General features: G+C 42.4%; 3 protein-coding genes across 6 annotated transcripts in view; 2 read left to right on the top strand and 1 right to left on the bottom strand.

Moving 5' to 3' along the window:
• Nucleotides 1-1,837: 1,837 nt before the first annotated feature.
• LOC127589326 (uncharacterized) lies at nucleotides 1,838-4,178 on the top strand. Its single transcript, XM_052048441.1, has 3 exons — nucleotides 1,838-1,982; nucleotides 2,109-2,214; nucleotides 3,485-4,178. Exons 2-3 carry the CDS (start codon nucleotides 2,114-2,116, stop codon nucleotides 3,912-3,914), a joined length of 531 nt encoding a protein of 176 aa, XP_051904401.1. The 5' UTR covers nucleotides 1,838-1,982; nucleotides 2,109-2,113; the 3' UTR covers nucleotides 3,915-4,178.
• Nucleotides 4,179-6,544: 2,366 nt separating this feature from the next.
• apnl (actinoporin-like protein) lies at nucleotides 6,545-8,838 on the top strand. 2 transcript variants are annotated; one of them, XM_052048439.1, is made up of 3 exons: nucleotides 6,545-6,834; nucleotides 7,290-7,398; nucleotides 8,277-8,838. In XM_052048439.1, the coding sequence occupies exons 2-3, from the start codon at nucleotides 7,295-7,297 to the stop codon at nucleotides 8,710-8,712; spliced, it is 540 nt and encodes a 179-aa protein (XP_051904399.1). In that variant the 5' UTR covers nucleotides 6,545-6,834; nucleotides 7,290-7,294; the 3' UTR covers nucleotides 8,713-8,838. The 2 variants fall into 2 exon arrangements, with proteins under 2 accessions (XP_051904399.1, XP_051904400.1); XM_052048440.1 differs by lacking the exon at nucleotides 6,545-6,834 and adding an exon at nucleotides 7,015-7,172.
• Nucleotides 8,839-17,772: 8,934 nt separating this feature from the next.
• ramp2 (receptor (G protein-coupled) activity modifying protein 2) overlaps nucleotides 17,773-25,521 on the bottom strand; it is a 33,044-nt gene continuing 25,295 nt past the window's right edge. Inside the window, exons 3-8 of one of the 3 annotated variants that reach the window (XM_052048430.1) lie at nucleotides 23,664-23,846; nucleotides 23,245-23,310; nucleotides 22,963-22,998; nucleotides 20,546-20,578; nucleotides 19,649-19,826; nucleotides 17,773-19,377 (exon numbers count right to left, since the gene is read on the bottom strand). In XM_052048430.1, coding sequence (XP_051904390.1) covers nucleotides 19,128-19,377; nucleotides 19,649-19,826; nucleotides 20,546-20,578; nucleotides 22,963-22,998; nucleotides 23,245-23,310; nucleotides 23,664-23,715 — 615 coding nt within the window. In that variant the 5' untranslated portion in view covers nucleotides 23,716-23,846 and the 3' untranslated portion in view covers nucleotides 17,773-19,127. The other 2 variants (XM_052048429.1, XM_052048431.1) reach the window with 2 other exon arrangements.

Below are 25,521 nucleotides of genomic sequence, written 5' to 3'. Positions count from 1 at the left end.
GAAAAAAAAGAGAAAAGCCAACAGCTTTGCTTGTTTTAAAAAGGAAAGGGGGGGGGGTGATTCGTGATCCCGCCATTGCGGTAATTGAAAATGATGAATGCATGAATCGTGTCTACAGATTGTTGAGATTTTGTCCTTTTGTGTCACCCTGCCAAATGAAATTTGCCTAGCAACAAATGACCTCACAATTGTCATTGACTCATGATTCTGATTTCATTCCCATGAAACAAGCTCTACTTCCCGCGTAAAACGATGCTTTTAGTTTTGCATTTCAACTTTATTTTTTTTTTCTAAAATGAAAACCATTTACATCTTTTTTTGTCACATCATTACAACTTTATTCCTGCTAAAATTCCAGCTCCAGCGACTTTTCTTCGGCTTACATTGTAAAAAAAAAAAAAAATTTTTAATGAAATTAATAAATAAAAACACAAGCTAACACAAAAAGCACTCTTTCGACTTCTTTTGCTTTTGTTTTCCGGATGAATGTGGCCTCACCCTTTTGCTCCCATTTCGTTTCACCATATGATGAATGTTGTCGCTGGATATAATGAAGACGAGGCTACTTTACCTCGCGATTAACCCTTTCAGGGACAGCGGGTACTCCAGTGGACCGCTTATCATGTTATCATCTTACAGGGTGCATGAAAGGATGAATGCCATTTTCTGCCAAGCTAACTGGCTAAGCATCACATGGAATGCTTTAAATACACATACAAAGTTTGTCTCATGCAAATGTAGCATTTAAAAAAAGAATAATATGCATGTCTATTTTTTTCTTCTTTTTGCAGTCTTTCATGACCATCTGCTGACTTAAAGCATCGAAGATGAAGGCTTCCCAACAGCTGGCGCCACGTCACATGTACAAGTGAAGCACATCTCAAAATGGGGGGGTCCGGAAAAACATAATAGCTCTCATCTTATACCCGAGTACAGTACACCCTTGTGTGTGTGTGTATGTGTGTGTGTGTGTGTGTGTGTGTGTGCGCGTGTGTGTGGTCCCTCCAGGCGAACCATGCAGCTAGCCAAGAATATTCTAAAAGAGCAGTGAAATGTGGGATGGGCATTCCCAAGCGAACTCTCACCTGCAAACCCCACATTGTCCATAATGGCGCTGGTTACAATCCAGAACCTGCCAGAGAGACGTCTGCGACTTGTCCCATTTAGATGAAGAGCATGTTCATCAATTTAAATAGTCAAACATTTGCTTAAAAAAAACACCCTGGGGGATCACATGGAAAGAAGTCCCATGTTATGTTTATTAGGTGGGATCGAATGGGAAATAGAAAGAGTCGCATCGCAAATGTTTTTTTTTTTCATTTTCCTATCATGTCGTGTATCAACAAAATGGATCCATCTTTATTTTGTCTTGTATTTGACTTTTTTCCCTCATCAGGATTTGAGCAAAACCGACTTGGTCCAGGAATTCTGCCTAGCAACAAGTGGCAAAGTAAACATGCAAGCCTTCTTATTGAACAGATGCGGTGCTTGACATCACAACTATGATATCACGGCAATTTGAATAACGTGTGATGTCAATATTGCCATGATCGTTTCATCCCTACTTGACAAGGGGCAGGAGATTGTGCCCTGACAAATTCTGCCTAGCAACAAGTGACCGAGCAAACTTGTGACCTGGCCAGAGGGGAAAAACAGCAATTCTGGTTGCAATTGTACGCACGTTATTTCAGTTATTATTTTTTTTAACAGTATTAATTTACTAATATCATTTGTTATATGCAAAATTACTACTCTGTCATTCATATTTAATTCAGTACGTTTCTTCTACAACTCTTAAGGGTGTGGCAGAAATGGACCTTTTTGTTGTTCCACTCAGCACAGTGAACACGCCTGCACTTGTGTCAGGAAAGTCGACTCCCCAACTCCTCCTGCTCCTCTTCGTCCTTCTTGCTCAGGTCGGGGGAAAACACAAGAAGACGCTGCCCCGCCTCACACAAGCCGGCTGATTCACCCCAAAAAAGGTAAAGAGGATTTTCACATTACAAAAAAAAATTACTCTCTTTGTTGTCGTTCGCTGATTTTACGCACCGTTTTGAATTTTGGGTTATGTCGAACGTGGGATGACATAGTGAGTCAATGTCTTGCAGCCACCATGCAGACGGCAGAGGCCCTGTCAGCCACCCTGAGCACCGACACGAACTGCTCGTTCGAAATCACCAACGTGAGCTCCGTCTACTGCCTCACCAACCCCAAGTGAGTTGCAATAAACCGCTCTGCCGGCTTTGGGCAATTTAATGGGGACAGTTTGGTGGAACTTTGAAACTGGGAAAAAATAGCCCATCAACAACTTGGGGATGGCGCGGTGTCCCAATACTTCTGTCCATATTATGTACATAGCGTACATAGTAGAGGTGATGCATATGTTTTATTTTATGATTCTTTACTTTAGTATTTATTCATACTTTCCTCATTTCCTCATTCAATTTATATTTTTTCACCCCATTTTTTATGCCTCTCAAGCTTCAAATTTCCCAACCTTTTTATGAACTGTGACGATCATAATTTATGGGCATATTATCGATGATCTTTTTATCGTAATTTTTTTTTAAATCACCTCACTGCCTCTAATTTTGTATTTTGTATTCATGTAAAAAAAAAGTTTACAGTATGCTAAAAGTACATATGGAAAGTATGTTCAACTATATATATAATATACAGCATACAGATATATACACATACACTCACTCACACACATTTACAGAAAGAGAGAAGTGTGTGTGTGTCTGTGCGTGTGTGTGTGTGAGACAGTGACATCACTCTGCAGGATGCACCTATCCATCATGCGGCGACACACGCACACTGCCTCATTGCGCATCGCAGGCAGGTACACTCGGTGTTGCTTCGATGTGTGCACGCCATCGATCAGCATAAGGCAGCTCTCTCACACACACACACACACTAAACCTTCCCACTAAACATGCTGAGAGTGCATTGTGTTACACTGTGTCATGTCAATCGTGTTACCGTCCTTTGTATGCCGTATAATGCAGCAAAGCCCTCTGCCCCGGCAATGGTCCGATATTTTGTAACGGTTACCGTCTAGTGCTTCCTGGGCCCGCCGGTCATTAAGTGTTGAGGCATTTTGACCCTTTCAGGCCACCGTAGTTGTAGTCACGTCATAAGCCGCAGAAAGTCCAAATTGCCATTTGTCACGCACAGCTAAATAATCCAAACCTTGCTCGGTGAACTGCTTTGAAAATTGTCTCGTCGGGCATCCACGGCAATCACACCGTCACTTTTCCCCCGGCACGAGACCAAGGTAAGTATTTTTTTTAAGAATATGATTTCAAATGCAAATTTTTCTCATGTATCATTCACAAATCGACTGATTGGCTTAACTTGGACTCCTGCCACCACGCCGTGTCCTTGCGGTGGAGTTGTCAACGTTGGAACTACCCGACAACGTTCAAATGCAAACTTGCCGTTGTTGTTAAAAGGCTGTCTTGTCATTTGTGCGCGGCAGGGTGTACATGTCGAGCGGCTTCTGCCACCACCCGCCCCAGCCCACCATCCGCAGCATGCACACCGAGCTGTGCTCCTTCACCAAAGACGACCACACTGCCACCGGCGCCGTGGGCCTGCTGACCTACGACCTCTTCCACATGCAGAGCCGCGTGTGCTCGCACCGCATGGCCGTCATGTTCTCGGTGCCCTACGACCACAACTTGTACAAGAACCGGCTGGCGGTGGGCATATTGCAGGCGACGCGCGCATGCGACAAGGCGCTGTACGAGCAAATGTACGACGGCAAGGACGTGAGCGGCTTCAAGCGGGCCGACGCCAGCGGCTCCGGGCTGGTGTACGGCAACAGTCAGGTGGATGTGAGGGCCACCATGTCCACTGTGGGCAAGGCTATCGTGAAAGTGGAATTTTATGATCAGTTGACTCGCTAGTTAGCTTTTCACTTACTTCAGACGTCAACATGGGTTTGGCCTTCGATTAGTTGGGATTTTAAAACGCGGTTAAACACTGACTACCATTTTAGATCAATTACAAATACCGAGTTGTCGGACCACCAAATTATTTGAATTGCCAGGGTCTGAAAAGTGTCTAAAAAGTACAAGAAATGAAAGCGTGCATGGCCAGCATGCTGGCTCGCTACTTCAAATTGTGCCTTCAATGTTATTTGATTGATATAATAAAGCGCTCACGTCTAATTGTTTGTTTGTTGCCGGTTTCATTATGGCTCATCATTTCACTCCAGTGAGTGGCAACTAAGATTGGATTTGAAGATTGGTGGCTGTGGACACGGTTGTTCAGTCTCATTTAAGACCTTAATTTGAAACCAGCATCCGAGTTTGATATCCTAGTTTAAGACCTTCAATCTAATTTGAAATCCTAACCCGAGTGGAAATTCCTCATTCAAGACACTAAACCGTAGTTTTAAACCCCAAATTGAAACTTGAATCCTATTTTGAAACCCTAATTTGACAAACTAACCCCAATTTAAAACCCCAATTTGCAACCCGAACGCTAATTTGACACCCTATTTTGAATCTCTAACCCGAGGTTGAAACCCTGATTTGAAACCACTTCCACAGTATAAAGCCCTACCTTGAAAGCCTAATTTAAAACCCAAAATTGGAATCGTAATCCAAGTTGAAACCCCTCATTTAAGACACGAAACCGTGTTTGAAATCCTAATTTAAAATCCTAACCCTTCTTCAAAACCATCATTTGAAACACCTACCCTAGTTCAAAACCCTCCTTTGAAACCCTAACCCTAGTTCAAAACCCTAATTAGAAACCCAAGCTCTAATTTAAAACCCAAATTTGAAACCCTAACCCTCCCTCACAATCCTACCTTGAAACCCTAATCGTAGTTGAAAACCCTGCTTTGAAACATGTGTTAGCATTAAGCTAGCGGATTTCGCTAAGTCGAAACGAATGCGTTTTGGTTCAATACCCACTATGTGATACTCTTGGTTTTATGATCACTTTTCAAATGAACTTCAAACTGGGAGTGTCCGCTTGTAGCAAGCCTGTGGCCAAACAGTTGCTTGCTGTTAAACATCACATGGAGAAATCCATCGTTGCCGTTGTTGTTCTTGGCAGGTTGGGAAAGGGCGCCCCAAGCAAGTCCCGATCTGTATGTGGAATGCGAGGCTCGTATGCTTTTGTTACAATTTTCCATTCCAACAAGGGTGAATGTAAATGTCAAACTAGGCGTTTGTGTAATTTGAAGGGCGTTCTTTGACCAGATTCTCACATACAAGTACATTTTTTTCCCCAAAAAAGTTTTTCTGACACACAAAAAAATCTCCGTAACCCATCATCCCGTTTTCAATATTCTTTCTTTAAGTAACACTGAAATAAATACATTAAAAATCAAAGTTGAAAGCGCATCTATGAAATGACAACGAAGAAAGCAAACCAAATTTTTGCTTTAATTATGGTTATACTCTTTCAGTCGGTTATCTTTTGTTTTTTTAACATTCTTGTTTATTTTAATTCATTTCACCCCAAAAAATTTTGTTTTTTATTTTTATTTTAGTAGGTTGACGTCACTAAAACGTCACTTCGGTCACGAGCTATGGGTCGTGACCGAAAGAACGAGATCCCGGATACAAGCGGCTGAAATGAGTTTTCTCCGCAGGGTGTCCGGGCTCTCCCTTAGAGATAAGGTGAGAAGCTCAGTCATCCGGGAGGGGCTCAGAGTCGAGCCGCTTCTCCTCCACATCGAGAGGAGCCAGATGAGGTGGCTTGGGCATCTGATTCGGATGCCTCCTGAGCCCCTCCCTGGTGAGGTGTTCCGGTCATGACCCACCGGGAGGAGACCCCGAGGAAGACCCAGGACACGCTGGAGAGACTGTCACCCAGCTTGCCTGGGAACGACTCGGGATCCCCCGGGGAGAGCTGGAAGAAGTAGCTAGGGAGAGGGGAGTCTGGGCTTCCCTGCTAAAGCTGTCGCGCCCGCGACCCGGCCCCGGTTAAGCGGTAGATGATGGATGGATGGATGGAGATTGACGTCTCTTGAGGACCACTGCTCCAGGTCAGTGTTTCTCCCCACCCTTTATTGAGCTAAGGCACATATTTGACAAAATCTCCGCTACACCATCATACAAAAATAGAGGAGACATGGCAGTAAAACAGGCCAAAATTCAGGTGTGAGACAGGACAAAAGACTAGCTGAATAACGTTTGTGGTCGAACCAAATTTGAGAACGTAGAAATAAGTCTTAACGTCAAGAATTAAACGGTTCTACAAAGGGAGCCTAATTTCCATGGGGACCGGAGCCGCCAACCTACTGACCAGACCAGACCTGAACGTTGTAAGCGTAAGGCTCAGGATGTAGTCGGTAAGTGATAAATGGATCTTTTTCTTGCAGGACACGCCACAGTGGTTGGGAATGACACATCTCTATGATTTACAAACAAGTATTCATGTCAGTCATGTAGCCCCAACAGAATTCCAGCACCAAAGCCCCGCCCCCAGACATGGGTCCCGACTCGCCCCCGGTTGCTTCTCTTGCACAATGACAACTCAAGCACCAATTCAGGACACAATAAGCCTGCAGGTCGGGTGGATTTCGTTCCTATTTGCTCACAGTAAATATGCGCCGCAGACTTGGGTGTGGCTCAGGTGCAAATGTATTTACTGTCTTTCCATGGTTAAAGGGGCCGGGGGTGTGAAGGGAGGAGGGGGAGATCTGGATGACTGACTGACTGAAGACTGACGCACTGTTGAAAGGGTGGAAACGTTCTTCATGAAAAGGGTGTTGTCCTAACTAAGAAAAAAAATCCTCCTCTGCTACTTTCCTCCTTTTTCCCCCCCACTTTGGAACTTGAGAGCACCTACAGGTCGTTGAAGCAGGTAAGACGCTTTGTCTTTGAGAGATTTTACGGATACTTATTGGCCTACGTTCACGAAAGTTAAGATGCAAGCCTGATGAAGCGTTTCGGGTGCATTTGTATGGCTAACATGTAAAAAAAAAAAAATTTTTTTTGGCGGCGCCCAACATGACTGGCTGTAATTGAAAAGGTACGCTCACTAATTAGGCTGCTGACAGTCAGACCAAAGCGGTTCTCAAAGCTGCACTTCACACATCTCATTACCCGGGCCCGAATCCATCATTTATAAGCGCAGCTGCTCTACCTGTGGCCTCGGAAGGTCAGTGGAATGCCAAGCAGAGCAATGTAGGCAGAGGAGAGGTCAGGATGATGTTTTTCAGTGGATTCATTACGGATGATTGGGGTGAAGGAGACAGCGGAGCGTTCAATTCAATCTCCCATTTTCTTTTCTTTTCTCTTCCCGACTCGCTGTCACAGTCGACATGACGGAATCCGCCGAAGCCGTGGCCGCCGACGTGACGAGCAGGAGGAGCGTGACCATTGAGATCACTAATTTGACCAACAACTACTGCCTCATTAACCCCAAGTAAGGACTGGAAGTGCCATTTGGCACCACATACTGAGATGCAACGTCAAAACTCTCATTTCGGCCTTTGCAAAGGTCATTAATTAGTAACGCGTACTGGCAATCGACAAAATGGCAAATGTTTTTTTTCACGAATGTGTTCTGTATTGATCATATTTTTGGATTATTTGTAGTTATATACATTTACATATATCTTTACGATAACCGCTTTTCGTCATTTCAGTATTAAAAATAAATAAATCAAAATGTCGATATGGTGGTGCCTTGAGATTTAAGTTGAAGTTATTTCGTGCTGACGCTCAAAAATCAGCCAACCAGTGGCTTGGTTACCACTTGGAAAAACTAGAAAGTCTGGTCACTCGTATCTCAAGGCACTACTGCATTAAGAAATACATCTCAGAACACAACGAATATTAAGAAATCTGCGTCAAATTATTGGATTTGAATTCTTATTATTTCCGTTCACCGTAGATTGCAGAGAACATTGCAATCGCGATTTTAAGTGTCTTGGCATTTCAATTACTTTTGTTTGTTATTGCAGAATATTTTTTTAATCAGTTTTAAGAAGAAACCTGCTTTCAATGATGTACATTTGTATTATTTGTATTTCACATCCATTTATTTGAGACGCAAAATGATATCTGATTGAAATTCTTATGAATTCCATTCATTTCAAGAGGCAGAGGATAAAGCCATCTTTAGCCCCGCAAGCTAGTTGAGGGCGAATCAACAGTGCCTCTGCTGGTTGTAATCAAGCAGTGCACTGCATTTTATCAAAGCCACTCGGAACCCCCCCCCCGCACCCCCGAACACACACACACAAAATCAACTGATATCTAAAGGATCAATTAATCGATTAATGGACGGCCCCTTGACAGGGTGCACCTGGAGAACGGCGAGGTGTACAACCCGCCTCAGCCCACGGTGCGCCCATTGAAGACGGAGGTGTGCACCTTCACCAAGAGCAGCAGCAAGGCCACGGGCAGCGTGGGCGTCTTCACCTACGACCTTTTCGAGAGGTCTCAAAAAGATTACATCGAGACGCTGGCCATCATGTTCTCCGTGCCGTGGGACTACAACCTGTACAAGAACTGGTACGCCGTGGGCATTTACAAGAAGGGCCGCGAGTGCAACAAGGACCTGTTCAAGGAGATGTACAACGAGAAGAAGCAGCTGGAGCACGGCTTTGTGCGCGAGCACGCTACGGGCACGGGGATCAACTACGTGGGCAACTACCTGGATGTCAAAGCCACCATGGGCCCGCTGGGCAAAGCCATCATGAAGGTGGAGCTGTGGGATAAGCTGTTCGCATAGCTGGGCTAGCACGTGATTGAGGCGGGCGCCGTCTTCACGCTTTCTTCTTGAAGCCCGTGTATTGTGTCTGACGTGTGCCTGTGCCGCGGCCTTGTTCCCCCTTCAATAAACCTTCTTAAGCTCACAGTTGAATGCGTTTGCACATCCAGGTGGCAATCCCGCCTCCCTTTTTTAAAAGCTGACGCCTTGTTCAATAGCGCCGCGTTTCAACGACGACATCTTTAGAAACGGAAATGAAAGAACGACTCGCCAGCAAGACGAGGGCAGATTGCCGAAGAAAAGCTGGTGCGCGTATTTACCTTGACACTCTACCCGCATGAGCAAAATATCTTTTTCTTTTTTCGTTTAAGCGGTTTCTCTGTTGATTGACTGTTTGCGGAAAAAAAAAAAACGGATTAAAATTCATGTATGCAAAATGGCCTTTTTGATGGCGGCGAACATGTGTGTTTTTGCTGCATATCCGGCAAGAACACTTTGAAGTAAGCTTGTTCTTCCAGCTCACACACGCAATGCAACAGCCGACATGTCCCTCATACCCGCACAAAACATGCAAACCAGGATGCGCTGATGAATATTCGGCGACAACGAGTTAAGCAATGCGCACACAAAAACAAATGCTGGGTTGTTTTCTTAACCAAATGGCAAAGAATTATGAGGAGATTGGGCTAGTTTTTCCCCAAGTTTGGGAGAATTGTTTTGATCCAGAATCAGAGAAGCTTCAGTTGTCATTGTACCACCCATTTTTGCAATGAAAAGAAAAACAAGAGAGGGAGGGAGGACTTTGCAAACAGGGAAATATTAATACAAGACACACTGACGAGCACAAAGCGGCATACTATATATGGTCATGTTTTTCTACAAAAAAACGCCATACAATACATGGTCGTTTTTTTCGGGCTATGAAAGCCTTATTATACATGGTCTTTTTTTTAGTCGAAAGAAACGACCATGTATAGTAAGGCGTTTTGAGCCGAAAAAAAAGTCCTTGTATAGTAAGGCGTTTTCAGCCGAAGAAAACCGACCATGTATAGTAAGGCGTCGTTTGCCAAAAAAACCGACCATGTATAGGAAGTCGTTTTTAGCCGAAAAAAACGACCATGTATAGTAAGGCGTTTTTTGCCCCAAAAAACGACCATGTATAGGAAGTCGTTTTTAGCCGAAAAAAAACGGCCATGTATAGTAAGGCGTTTTTTGCCCCCAAAAACGACCATGTATAGGAAGTCGTTTTTAGCCAAAAAAAACGACCATGTATAGTAAGGCGTTTTTTGCCCCAAAAAACGACCATGTATAGGAAGTCGTTTTTAGCCGAAAAAAAACGGCCATGTATAGTAAGGCGTTTTTTTGCCCCCAAAAACGACCATGTATAGGAAGTCGTTTTTAGCCAAAAAAAACGACCATGTATAGTAAGGCGTTTTTAGCCGGACAAAAAACCCTGCATAGTAAGAAGTTTTTAGCCGGAAAAAACGACCGTTTTTATCCGAAAAAAACGACCATGTATAGGAAGGCTTTTTTAGACGGAAAAAAAATAACCATGTATAGTAAGGCGTTTTTACCCAAAAAAAAACGACCATGTATAGTAAGGCGTTTTTTGCCCCCAAAAACGACCATGTATAGGAAGTCGTTTTTAGCCGAAAAAACGACCATGTATAGTAAGGCGTTTTTAGACGAAAAAAAACCCCTGCATACTAAGAAGTTTTTAGCCGGAAAAAACGACCGTTTTTATCCGAAAAAAAACGACCATATATAGTCAGGTGTTTTTAGCCGAAAAAAACAACCATGTATAGTAAGGCGTTTTTAGCCGAAAAAACCCGACCATGTATAGTTAGGCGTTTTTTGCCCCCAAAAACGACCATGTATATATAGGAAGTCGTTTTTAGCCGAAAAAAACGACCATGTATAGTAAGGCGTTTTTAGACGAAAAAAAACCCCTGCATACTAAGAAGTTTTTAGCCGGAAAAAACGACCGTTTTTATCTGAAAAAAACGACCATATATAGTCAGGTGTTTTTAGTCGAAAAAAACAACCATGTATAGGAAGGCTTTTTTAGCCGAAAAAAACCCCCCTGCATAGTAAGAAGTTTTTAGCCGGAAAAAAACGACCGTTTTTAGCCGAAAAAAAACGACTGTGTATAGTAAGGCGTTTTTTGCCCCCAAAAAACGACCATGCATAGTAAGGCGTTTTTAGCCGAAAAAGACGACCATGTATAGTAAGGCGTTTTTGCCCCAAAAAACGACCGTGTATAGTAAGGCATTTTTAGCCGGAAAAAAACGACCATGTATAGTAAGGCGTTTTTAGCCGAAAAAACCCGACCATGTATAGTTAGGCGTTTTTTGCCCCCAAAAACGACCATGTATAGGAAGTCGTTTTTAGCCGAAAAAAACGACCATGTATACTAAGGCGCGTTTAGCCGAAAAAAATGACATAGTATAATAAGGCGTTTTTGAGCCGGAAAAAAACGACATAGTATAGTAAGGCGTTTTTGGCCCGAAAAAAAACAACATAGCATATTTAATAAGTAATTTAAGTAATTTAGTAAAAAAACGACAGTATAGTGGGCCGCTTTTGAGCTGGAAAAACGACATAGTATGGTAAGGCATTTTAACAGAAAAAAACGACCATGTATTGTCAGGCGTTTTTAGCCCAAAAAAAAAAAAAAACGACCATGTATCGTAAGGCGTTTTTAGCCCCCAAAAAACAACCATGTATAGTAAGGCGTTTTTAGCCGAAAAAACCCGACCATGTATAGTAAGGCGTTTTTTGCTTCAAAAAACTTCCATGTATAGGAAGTCGTTTTTAGCCGAAAAAAACGACCATGTATATAGTGAGGCGCGTTTAGCCGAAAAACAAAGGCCATAATTAATAAGAAAACTAAACTCCTCTCCTCTGTGTGGTTCTTTGGCTCAGTGGTAGAGTGATGGAGTGCCACACCAGAGGCTCTGTGTTCAATTCCCAGTGTTTGCAGCAAGGTCACATCTTTTTTTAAATCACCATGTGCATCTTTATTGAAAAAAAACACAAAACAAACAAGAAGTAATGTGGTGGTGTGGCTCAGGGGAAGTGAAACCATGTACCAAACTAGTGGTTGGGTGTTCAATCCCCAGAAGTTGCAACCATATCCCTTCTTTCTTTGACCACCATGATAAGTCAGGCTTATTTTAGTCTTTTTTTTCAGCTAAAAATGCCTTACTACATACACATGGTGTTTTTTTTCAGCGCAAAATGCCTTCCTATACATGGTTGTTTTTCCGGCTAAAAACGCCTTACTATACTGTATATACATGGTCATTTTTTCGCTTAAAATGCCTTACTAAACATTGTTTTTTTTTCGGCTAAAAACACCTTATATGGTCGTTTTTTTTCCAGCTAAAAACGCCTTACTATACATGGTCGTTTTTTCGCTTAAAATGCCTTACTATACATGGTCCTTTTTTTTCAGCTAAAAACGCCTTACTATATATACATGGTTGTTGTTTTTTTGGCTAAAAAAGCCTTACTATACATGGTCGGTTTGCTCGGCTAAAAACGCCTTACTATACACGGTCGGTTCTTTTCGGCTAAAAACGCCTTACTATACATGGTCGTTTTTTTCGGCAAAAAACACCTTGCTATAAATGGTCATTTTTTTCCGGTTAAAATGCCTTACTGTACATGGTCGTTTTTTTCGGCTCAAAAACGCCCCACTATACTGTCGGGTTTTTTTGCCTCAAAAACGCCTTATTATACTATGTCAGGTTTTTTTTCGCCTCAAAAACGGCTTACTATGTCGTTTTTTTGGGCTAAAAACGCCTTACTATACATGGTCGTTTTTTCGGTTAAAAATGCCTTACTATACATGGTCATTTTTTTTCGGTTAAAAATGCCTTACTTGGTCGTTTTTTGGGGCTAAAAACGCCTGACTATACATGGTCGTTTTTTTCGGTTAAAAATGCCTTACTTGGTCGTTTTTTGGGGCTAAAAACGCCTGACTATACATGGTCGTATTTTTCGGCTAAAAACGCCTTCCTATACATGGTCGTTTTTTTTCAGCTAAAAACGCCTTCCTTTACGTCGTTTTTTTTCGGCTAAAAACGCTTTCCTATACAGGGTCGTTTTTTTTTTTTTTTTTTTTGGGCTAAAAACGCCTGACTATACATGGTCGTTTTTTTCGGTTAAAAATGCCTTACTATACATGGTCGGTTTTTTTCGGTTAAAAATGCCTTACTATACATGGTCGGTTTTTTTTCGGCTAAAAACGCCTTACTATACATGGTTGTTTTTTGGGGGCTAAAAACGCCTTACTATACAGGGTTGGGGTTTTTTTCGGCAAAAAACGCCTTAGTATAAATGGTCGTTTTTTCCCTGGTAAAATGCCTTACTATGTCATTTTGTTCGGGCCAAAAACGCCTTACTATACTGTCGTTTTTTTTCAGCTCAAAAACGCCTTATGTCGTTATTTTTTCGGATCAAAAACGGCTTACTATACACTGTTGGTTTTTTTCGGCCCAAAAACGCCTTACTACACTGTCGGTTTTTTCGGCTCAAAAACGCCTTACTATACTATGTCGTTTTTTTCGGCTCAAAACGCCTCACTATACTATGTCATTTTTTTCGGCTAAAAACGCCTTAGTATACATGGTCGGTTTTTGTTTCGGCTAAAAACGCCTTACTATACAAGGTCGTTTTTTCAGTTAAAAATGCCTTACTTTACGCGGTCGTTGTTTGGGGAAAAAAACGTCTTACTATACATGGTCTTTTTTGGGGGGAAAAAAACGCCATACTATACATGGTCGTTTTTTTCGGCTAAAAACGCCTTACTATGCATGGTCGTTTTTTTCGGCTAAAAACGCAAACTATAGCTCAGTGGTTCTTAACCTTGTTAGCGGTACCGAATCCATCCAGTTCATGTGCACATTCATTGAACCCTTAATCAGTGAGAAATGAATAGATTTTTCTTTTTTTCTTTACAAATTCAAGACATAAAAAATGAATTTATTAAAAACAGGGGAAAAAAATAAATACAATTATTGATGCAGCACACAACATTCTCTAACCCTCATCAAACTAAAATAAACCCTAATGTCAGATCACCACTAAACCACACACAACTCCTATGCCTAATATGTAGAATTAATTTGGTGGTTTTTTTAAGAGGTTTGGTCCACTTACCAACGCTTCAGTTGTGAAAATCCACTTCCGGCAAATTTGTCAAGACTGCGTTATGTACTAGCAGCTAACCTCGCATCGACGTGATGTATGATTTACGCGACAGGCACAGTCATCTTTTTATTGATTATACGTTCTCGTTCGGCGCATCACACTGCCATGGAAGGACGCGATGACATAAGCCCCGTTGGCACTTAACACACTTGCAAAATGGTCTTGTTTGCTCGAAAAGAAGCTACTACGGACTGTTTCGTTCCAGTTGGCAGAAAATGTATACTCCAAAATGCTTTGGTCTTCATTGATTTCCTTAAAAAAATATTATATATATATATCCAGAGTGTCTTGGAGAATGACAGAGCGAAGATCCTGTGGGACTTCCAGATCCAGACTGACAAGATGGTAATGGCGAACCAACCAGATATCGTGATCATAGATAAAGGGCAGAGGAAAGCCGTTGTAGTGGATGTAGCGGTCCCAAATGATGGAAACATCAGAAAGAAGGAACACGAGAAACTCGAGAAATACCAAGGGCTCAGAGAGGAGCTGGAGAGATCCTGGAAGGTAAAGGTGACAGTCGTGCCTGTGGTGGTCGGAGCACTCGGGGCAGTGACCCCCAAACTAGATGAGTGGTTGCAACAGATCCCGGGAAAAACATCGGACATCTCAGTCCAGAAATGTGCAGTGCTGTGAATCGCAAGGATACTGCGCACAACCCTCAAGCTTCCTGGCCTTTGGACCCGAGCTGAATGAGGGACGGACACCACCCGTGAGGGGTTGAGACGAGGAATTTATTTAATTTATATGTATATAATGTTGAAGATGAGAAATTGAGTGGATGACGTAACAAGTTATCCAGAGACGATCGACCTCAAGACAACCAGCTTTTCTTATGTTGGCGTTCTTTCTCACCACAAGAAACCCTTCATATATATTTGAAAGTGTGAGCATGTGTGTGTGGGGTGGGGGAGGCAGCTGACACATGCACTTGCTCTCACACACAAGGGAAGTTACATCAAATATATGCACAGTCTTTACATTCGTCGCCTACATAGCATATAAGAGAACAGTTAAGAGATTTAGATGCTCATTTATTTTCTTCTTATTCTCAGCATTAAGCTCAGCCTTGGTGATATTTCAACCGCAGAGTGTCTTAAGAGGCCGCTTCGTTTTGCTTATACGTTCCACATGTGTGAAAATCCACCCCTTATGTGTGGTATTAGAGGTGGAAGCATGCGGGATTTTAACACGCTAGCACGTCTTTTCCTGATATAATTGTCAGCTCATTCGAGTAAATAAGCACCTCAAGCCTCCAGTGGAACCCGCCACCAGGCAAATAAGAGGAAACTATTGTGGGGAAGATATCTTACGGATAACCGCCTATTATCTTTTTTTTTAAGTACAGCCCACGTGAATGTGGGATTGTTTAATGTCACTGTACTTATATTGGACTCAAATATTAAATTGGAAGAGTAAATCGACTTGGGAATGAAAGTAGCATACGCAGCTATTGGGGCTACTCGGAACTGAAAAGCTTTCAAAGACTGCCATCTAGTGGTCGCAGTGTTTCTACTAATGCAATGAAACAGCTAAAAAAATGGGTATTCAAATAAATTTGATAGCTCTTTATATTTCACGGTTTTACAGAGGAAATGAGTTCGTAGAATGAGATGTTTATATTTATCAATGTGTAGATTATTATTTTGCACCATTATTTTTCATGTCGTGTATTTAGGATAATAGAAGTTAAAAACACTGGCTAAAAATAATCCCCGTGCTTTTACTCTAAGTGATATTTTAACTGTATCTTAGTATTTCTCTTATATTTACATTTTGGAAAGACATTTTTGAACAGGTTTTGCAAGTTAGTTTTTTAGCATTATCTTTATTTTTCACAATATTGTCTATCACCTATTGTTTCATTTTAGCATTATTTGTTCTTTTTACAAGTATTTGATCATTATGAGGTGCATTGTTTTCGACGGTTGCCCTTTGGTGCTTTGCCCTTTCACCATTCATGCTGCCAGATCTTTCGCTCCATCATACAAACTCTGGACACCCCCGGAGTGACCTCCTGAGCCAAGACCCCAATGTCCTTCACAAGTGGAGCTGCAGCTGTGCTCATGCAATGTTGTGCAAAACCTAATCGTCACTTCAGTTCATCCAAAACATACTGGAGGGACAATGGTGATGGGACAGACATATGGACAACTACTTTGTGGCTTTTTCCAATGGCTAAGGAAGCTGTGGTCATCCTCTCTTTGATGCAGAAGATTAAGGAGGCAAGAACTATTTTGACTTAAATGGACAAAATAGTGCTGGACCCTATTCCGGCTGTCTTCGGGCAGCATGCAGGGTACACCCTGAACTGGTTCCCACACATAGACGAACAACCATGCGCGCTCACACTCACACCTAGGGATAATTTCGAGTGTTCCATTGACCAGCCACGCATGTTTATGGAAGGTGGGAGGAAACCGGAGTACCCGGAGAAAACCCACGCAGGCATGGGGGGAACATGCAAACTCCACACAGGAAGGCCGCAGCCGGAATCGAACCCTGAACCTCTGCACTGCAAAGCTGCCGTGCTAACCGGTTAAGCGCCGTTCCGCCCCACATGATGAATAATGATGCTCATAATATTTGAACTCACTATGACTTCCAGTGAGTCATCTCAAATGGGAATTTCCACTATGCTTTTGATATTTCAATGTAGTCTCTGTGTTCGATTGCATTGTCACAATTTGTTTGCCCCCACCCAATTCATTTTCTACCACTAGAGGGCGATGTCTGCTCACTTTTAGTCTTCCAACCAAGTGACAGCATGGGACATGCTCCTGGACTTCACAATTGTTGAGTGAAACCAAGTGTTGTAATGGGAGGAAAGCGATGATGAATGCCGTGTTAACACTTGCGCCACAGTGACGTCAGAGGCAGTAAAAGACGAGTGGGAACTGTGGGATCATCAACGCAGTGGGTGGTGCTTTCTTTTGGAAGGGGTGGAGACCAGGGTGACCCCACACATCCAGGGAGGAAGGAGGTTGCTTCATACTTTTTCTTTCTCTCTCTCTCACACACACATACACACACACACACACACACACACACACACACACACGGTATGAACTGGGCCCTCCCTACACTGTTGTGCCAAGTGAGGGCGTGATCAGTGGTGTGTCAGTGGTGTTTTAATAGAACAGCCACTGACGCTCTTTAAGCATTTTTTCAATATTTAGTAATTTATTAAAGGCAACGATTTATATCACACGTCTTAAAAAGCACACAATTCCACAATAATTCTGTTAGGTAGCGGACAGAATCAACAACTTCAGCGACAGATTATGACTGGCCAGCTACTTGTTGCTAAGCCGAGTTCATAGGGTTCGATCACAGCATCTTAGCATTTTATTTATGATTATTATCAGTATTGTAATGACATTGATAAATGTTTGTTTTAGATCTAATTTAATGTTTAGCATTATTTCTATCTTCATTTTATTCAGGGAGCACATAAATAAATTGTCTTTTTTTTTTTTGCATTATTCTACAACAACTAGCGGTGTTATTTCTGTTCCATTATTTTTGCATGATTTTATCTTTTCTTATTAAGCTGTATTTCCTCGCTTCTTTTTTGTCATCCCCCATCATTATTTTAGCATTGGAAAATTTGTATCATTAAATCATAACATGGTATCTGTTAAACGATTTATTTGAATACGCATAATTATAATGCCATTTCTTTCTTGTTTCCAATTCCATTTTTAGCATTTTTTTTATTGATAACTTTTTAACCCTTTGAGGGACAACGGTTACCACAGTGGACAAGCTTATCGTGTTATCATGCTACAGAGTGCATGAAAGGGTTAATGGTTTGATTATCTTTCAGACATCAGGTCAGAAAAGCAAGCTTAGATCTTAACGTACAGTATAAAATGCTTTTTTAATTGTAATACAGTCCATTGTAGTTTCCTCTCAGTTGTGACAGGAAGTCCCGAAAATACAAAGAAATACCACATAAATACAAACTGGATCTGAAAGCACTCAAAAGAGCTTTTTTTTTTCTCGTCACTCAAACAAGGCGAAACATTATTCATGTCTTTTGCTTCCTGTCGCTGAAATTAAGACGAATATGAATCAGATCTCCAGAAGAGGGTGAGGATTGTGTTCTAAAAGAAGACAATGGCAGGAAAGGAGGCTTCTCCCAACAATTGTGTTCCATCACCTCTGCCATCCCATCCTGCGCAACCCGAGCGCGTTTTACTCATTCTAATGGAGCGCTACCTGAGACGCCCAACATTTGGACTCCCGATGTCATCAAAACGGAGGTCTCTCCAGCAAGCTCCGGAGCTTTTTGTCATAAGTACACATAAGTCATAAAATATGTGTTTGTCGTCATTTGGTTCCCATTAAGCGCGACCACTTCTCTAAGGTCTTGTCATTAAAAAAAGATTCATTCAATTTCCACCGAGTAGGGCCGTTTCGTTTACTTTCGTTACGATTTGTTTGTGAAACGTGCCTTAGTGTGTCACCTTTTGGCAACCTTGGGGCTAAAAGAGTTAAACTAAACTGTGAGATAGTATCAAAAGGGGCGGGGCTGGACACAGCACAGCCCACCGATTGGAGGACCGAGAATAGTCTCTGCTCGTAAATCTGCTCGCCATTTTTTTGTAATAAAGAGCTGTCGAAAAAGACACCATCACCTGATCTTTTTGAAGCTAATAGCTGGGAATCTTCAGACAAACATTGTCTAAAATCAAGTTCTGGGTTAGAATGTATCTACACCCTCCCCCCTTCCCCCCGACCCCCAAAAAAGTCCTTGATCATCAAGGTTGGAACATTTGCTACTCATTTGATGTTTTGATGTTGACCAACGGATGGCGAGTGAAGCAAGCTCTGTTGAGAATTTCTCGAAAAGATAAAACATCTTGGTGAATTGGAAGCAGCAGTTAAGAGTAAATGTCAAGAGATATAGCCAAATAAGTTCAGGAGGAACGGGAAGAAAAAAAAAAACAAAGTCGTGGATACAAAAATAAAGGAAGAAGTGGCAAATTGTCCTTCGTGTGCAAATGGACTCAACTGCTTATGGAAATAACAACGAGCCATTGAAATATTTTTGCTCCTTGAATAACGCAACAAGGAGCAAAAGTCCCAAGTAGTTTTGAGTTGAAATGCACCCGTGGTCTTGGAAATCTCCCGTGACGTTCTCACGATCGCGGCTCGTCTCTAAAAAAAAATAATAAAACCCCAATCTTTGGCCCTCGCTCACAGTGAGGAGATCAGGAGCTCCCGTCGCCGTTCTTGGTCTTGAGGACCACCAGACTAACCATGACGGGGATCAGGAGGATGGGCGTGATCACCAAGGCGAAGATGATGGGCGGCGGCGGGTCGCTGAGCTCCTCCATGGGGCAGTCCTTGAAGAACCTGTGGTGGATGTCCACAAACGTCTGCTCCACTAGAGGGTTGGGCCAAGGGATGCCCAGGCAGTCGGAGATGTTCTCCGTGCAGAGGCTCAAGTTGCTGTACAACCTATCGAGAGGCAATACAACAAACAATACAGCTATTAAAAGGACATCACAAAAAAATGGTGGCGTTTTCAAGTTGACTTTTGGCATTGAAATGAATTTCAACGGGCAAAATTTAATTCGTACACAAGAGTCGCAAACGTAATCAGGGAACCAATTAAACTCGTACACCAAAGTAACGCTATGATAACCTGAGAACCTGATAAGCCGTCCGCTGTAGTAACCGCCATCCCAGAAAGGGTTGAATAACACTCGGGCGGTCAATGTCTGCTTACCCGCTGACGTTGCCCCAAGCGCACCAGTCAGTGGCGTTCATGGCCGCCATGGCCACGTTGAAGTTGCACAGGCACATGTGGCTCAGGAGCTCGAACAGGCAGTCCATCGTGGCTCCCGGGTAGAAAGTATAGCAGAAAGAGTGGAGGTTCATACAACTGACATTGCTTGTTCCACAGTCTGCAGGGAAGAGGTTGGAAATGAACAATCAAATCGTGTACATTATATTAGGTACACCGGTACCATTTAATAGACAAGTTTATTCACGTATTACCTATTCACAATTTTTGGGGGGGAACTTATACTCCGCCGTTTGCTGAAAAACAGGCCTACAATCGTTTTTTTGTTGTCTTTCTCACATGCTCCATGATGCCACAAAATGGCGTCAAAGCCCTGGCTAGTAAGAAAGTAGTAATTGATGTCGCATTGAACAGACTATTAGAGCCTACTGCAAGTTAAAAGTACTTTTGTCAAGGCCTAAAAAAACAGAGTACAAATGTATTGTTTTATATATTTCATAAGCTAAAAATGCCCAGTACAGAACAAAATTATTGTCAATAAAAATTAAAAGCTTGAAACTTTTCAAAACTAAGGGGCTTAATCTACCACTGTGTTGTTAAAGCTACTGGCATGATCGCAGTAGTGCCGTCCTCAGCATTTACCCGAAAATAGCGTCATACAGCTAACAATGCTCCAATACCTTGATCAAAAGAAATATGCCAAGCTGGGAAAGTAGTGTTGGTGTCATCGTATCGGATCACTTTTAAGAGTCTTATATTGGTGCTTTCAAATTGTGCGTATCCACTCGTACTCGGTTCTTAACCCTTGTTGTAATTTGAACGGGCTGTTATTAGATTGTGCAGGTGTAATGAAATGATGTGTAAGATTGTTCCACATACCGCTTGGTGAGGGGCTGTCTCCAAAGGTGGCATCTGGAAGGGAGACAGTTGAGATTAGAAATTTGCAACATGTCCATGAATTCGGCTTCATGTGTTCTACAAGGGAGATAACTGCATCTGGAAAAAGGGAAGTGAGCGCACCCCCCCCCCCTCCCACACACACACACTCACCAGAGAGAAAGGAGACGAACACCACAATCAACCCAAGCGCTCCCTTCATGTCAGAATAAATGAATCAGGTTGACTCCTCCCGCACGGATGGCCCTGCACGAAGACGTTGAGGCACAGCGAGGCATAACAGGAAGCGTCGTCGGGATGAGAGCGACGCAGAGTAAAAACCCTCACCACCAGATGTCCGACAGAGAGCTACCCTGCCCGCCTCGCCAGATGTTCCCGTCAGATCAGCCCCACGGCCCCTGTGCCTCACCGGCAGCTCTTCCCGTCTCCGACTGGCGCTTTCCCGGGACAGTCCTGCCTTCTGGAGGGGGTGGAGGCAACAGAGATTGTCCTCTCCATTCTCCCCCAAATAAAAATGAAGAGCGCACACCCAAAGCGAACTGGGCTGGACTCACATCTGAAAACCCTTTACTCCCAAACTCTTGTTCTGCTTTTTAGTCTCAGTTTCTCACAGTGGAAGGCCTGGCCAGCCTCACAGCATGTGATTTATTTGCCTTTTTTTTGGGGGGGGGGGGGGGGCAGCTCTCCCAAATAGGAAACATAAGCAAACATTTTGAGGTTCTCAGAGTCTAGATGGGAATAACGACTGTTCAAGCAGCACAGATTGATATTTGGCTTCAATGGGGCCAAATAAAAGACAAACTAACATGTGCGAGTCAAGCAGACGAGTTTGAGCTGCTTCTAGGCTTTTGCTGGAGTATGATAACCGGCTAATGACTGTTCTCAATCCAATCTTCTGCAAAAAGCTGTGAGACCAACGTTAGAGTTATATCACTCATGGGCTAAGTTCTGGTCCATGTAGGACGCCAAAGCAAATCTAAAGTTCAAAAGTAAAGTTGATCGAGATCCTTGCTTGACCCGTTCCGTCAATTTCTTCAGTCTCTTCTTCATTACATTGCCAGACGAAATGTGTTTGTACACTACAGTATTCATTGCGCTGCTCTGATCACAAGTTACTGAATGCCCTGCGAACCAGCACCAGGTTCTTCCGAGAGGTGGGCACTGGCTTGCTCCAGATCCTCAGCAAAATGTAACATTTTCTTCCAAGACTTATGCACCACCCATCTGTTAAAAGTAAATTCCAGTACCCGCACATTCATTGCCAGCCATTTCAGAGCATTTGGACTTTTTCCAAAACCCAAAGGATGTTGTGTCCAATGATTTTATTTACAAAAAAAGAACAAATGAGATAATAGACACTCTCCTTTCATCTGGAAAAAAGGGATTCAGTCTTTTCCATTATTTTGTCATCCGAACAAAGGTAGATTCGACAGAATGCAGCTTTCGCTTCTAGTGGCCTCACAAAGATGAACCATCATTGCCATCTACTGGTGGGTCTGCATCAGTAAAGTTGTTTCCAAGCTTGAAATTTACAATGGAACAGTAAATTCCATCACCCTTCCCCATTGACAAAAATATGTAAATGTATACTCGTCTATGGCGGTGAAGGAGTTAAGTAAATTCCTGTATCTGCAACTTTAAAAAAGATGTATTTTTACTTGACCCACGTGCTACACTCCTGTAGAAGATATATTCCTGTATTTACTACTTCCTTGACCAGAGCACTACACCGCAACAAAGGCTTCTTGGTTTGGTATTTTCTGGCCACCCTGAACTCGTTTTCAAAATGACGGCTGTGAAAACAAAGCAGGCCTAGACTTTTCATGTTATGTTACATGTCACTGAATCAGGTCACAGGGCCTCTCTTGACATCTGCTAGCCAAGGCGCTTTTTCAGTTAGTAATGACATCAGGAAGTGTCTTTTCTCCTTTTCTGCAGAGGAGGAGCTACAACTTGGGGGAGTTGGCAGGGTGGTGGTCATATGATGAGGAACAGCGAAGGGGCACTCGCTCACTTGCAAACACGCACCGGTTTCACAACACTGCGTCAATCGCGTATGGGGGGCCCAATGATAGAAAAAAAAACAACAACAAAGAAATCAGGAAGTTTCACTAGGTGGGACATGGTTTCGGTTAACCTTTCACCGGGGCTTGGGCTGATCAGACCTCACCGTGAGTTTGTGTTGGACTGGAGTGAACAAACACACGCACACACTCACACACGCACACAGATCTTGGCGGAGATCATCATCTCCCAGATCGCTCAGCTCTTTTGAGTTTAGGAATATGATGCCAAATATTCCCCACCGGAGTAGACACACACAGTCAATCAAAACACCCAACATGTTATGAAGTGTGTGGGAGTGGGTGTTGTTATGCAATTTTGAATTAAACACTTACTTGCGACGGTGTTCATCCTCTCTGTCGGTTGATAGACTGTAAAGAAAATATGTCAGCAATATTTTTTTTAAATGCATCTCGCGTACTATGTGCTAGGTCACTTTTCCTCTGCCAAAGACTGTTTGTTCAAATGACTGATTGGTGAGTGGGGTTCCACAAAAAACATGTTCCAAAATACTTTTGACAATTTATAAGAAAATACCCTGCTTTTTTTTGGGAGAGCGATGCTATAGGCTTTTGGGATGTTCTCATTCTCGTGAATAACAATGACAATGTTCTTACCGACTGTGGTGGCTGACGGCACAGACAACTTTTCATCCACCAGGCAACTCACTGGTGTATGCGAAGCTGTTTGAAAGGAAGAAATAAATAGCCCGATAAGGAAATAAATGGAACTGTATCTGCTTTACTGTGCTTTCAAAAGGTGGGGGGTGGGGGTAACAAAAAAAAACATCAGTAACTGTGACGCAAAACTGTTATTTTAAACATCTGTATCAGGATTTCACAACCAACCCAGCCTTATAAACAACACTTACCTCACATGACACCAATGAAAAAAAATTGAAATACATACATACATATTCAATGAAAAGGGGTATTTAAAATCAGGACAGGAATGCTCCTGGGAATTGCTACTCAGAGGTGAGCACTTCAAGGCTTACTGTATACAAAACAAGACATGTAGAGAAAGCTTCACTTACCGCATAGAAGAAAGCAGATTGCAAAAACGAGGTGAAACCTGCTGCATGTCATGTTGCCCAACAGTGCTCTGTCCTTCTCCCAGTGGGGGTTACATATCCAAACTTTTTCCCCCCTTTTTTCTTTAACAGGAAGTTCTCCATAAAACAACAGGAAGCCCACGTTTCCTAGGATGGGCGTTTTTCCTGCCGAAAAGGACAGAGCGGCTGTGATAAGGTAGACGCTGCTACTGATGAAGCGCCATCCCTGGTTCCCATCCCGCCCCCTCCAGTTCAACGAGCAGGGAGAGAGAGCCGCTCCATCATTTGGTCTGACCGTGTCATAACAACGGCTCTGACAGGTTTTTTTTTCGGAGTACAGTGGAACCTCATATATGGAACACAATCTTTTTTTTTTGTATATCATGGATACAAATCCAGTGTGGTATCTCGTCTTTGTGTTGAACTTAATCCATAACCTACTGACGGTGTTTGTTGTGGCTTGACAAAAGGAATGTGAGAGCTGAAACCCATGTCTCACATACTATTTTGAAAAATTTCTGAGAGCGTTTTTTTGTTGTTGTTTGTTTTCAGTCTGTGTGGAATGAATGTATGCATTAAACACATTTTCACTTTTTGAATAGTATTATTGAAATAAATCAACTTTTTCATGATTATCAAATTTTTTTGACGAGCACCTGTATAGCCCGCATCGTGTTGCATGAAAGGAGACGGATTTTCCCTAAAGTAGGGAAGCATCATGACTGATGCATTCAACGTGCATCACTTTAGCCTGCCATCTTTCAAATGTACATTATTCTCCACATTATTCTCGCCGTCTCTCTTGGCCGTTGCACAAACATGTTTTAGATTCCCAACAGCAGGTGCCAACAGCAACATGCGCAGTTGACATTAAGCACAATCAAAACTTCCTCTTGATAAAGCCTCAATGCTTGACAGCCTATTTCCCTGTGGGTGTTTACTTTTGTTTGACAGTTCACTATCAACACAACGTACATGCCGACTTCAATTTCCCACTGTGTAATTGGTAAGCAGGGATGCATGAACGGCCGAACGACAACAGGCAAGTCTTATGGTAGCTTAGTGTGACAATGGACCCGTTGTAGATGGACGGGCATGGTTGGCACACTGGAGCATTTAAATGAGGTTCAACGGCGCCCTCTTGTGTGACATCCAAAACTAGAACTAAATTGACATTAGGGCTTTCATGCAAAGTACCATTCATTCATTCATACCAATGAACGTTTATTGCTATAAACTGATATGATAGATTAACAAGTGGTGCTGAATTGCCATAACCACGAATCATACCGTCTTTGAATTTTGAAATAATTCAATTTTAAAAAATGACGTTTGATGCATAAAAAATATTGAAGGAGGCAAAATGTAGCGTTCATGCTTTGTTGACAAAATGTGCTTTTGGAGTCAAAATACAACGTGATTTTTTAAGCATTACTGAGTCAGTGCCGACACTGGTGACGACACAAACATTTAGCTGATTATGACGAATACAGATGTTATTTATCTTAAATAACCCTCCTCTCATGTGTTTGGTTTTGGGCAAAAGAAACCCCACACAATAAGGTTACATTTTATAAGTTCCACGAGGGCATCCTCATGTGGGCATAGTTAGAGGGGTGTTTAGTGTAGGCATTTATGTAAATACTCATGTTGGTTGTTCTTTAAGTAATTTTTGTGTCACGACATTTATATTATTGAAGAAATGTAGGATTTTGTTTAAATGTTTTCGGTATTTCATATTTACTCTGTTATGGACGAAAGCGTTTGGCGTTTACCCGCAATGGTGGTACATTCCACGAGCCAACAGCCTTTACCTGGATTTGTGGATGTAACACAACAT

The sequence above is a fragment of the Hippocampus zosterae genome, chromosome 17 (genome assembly GCF_025434085.1).
Source record: "Hippocampus zosterae strain Florida chromosome 17, ASM2543408v3, whole genome shotgun sequence".
In the NCBI taxonomy this organism is placed as follows: domain Eukaryota; kingdom Metazoa; phylum Chordata; class Actinopteri; order Syngnathiformes; family Syngnathidae; genus Hippocampus; species Hippocampus zosterae.
Note: the sequence above shows the minus strand (reverse complement) of the source record. Positions and strands in the feature narration are given on the sequence as shown.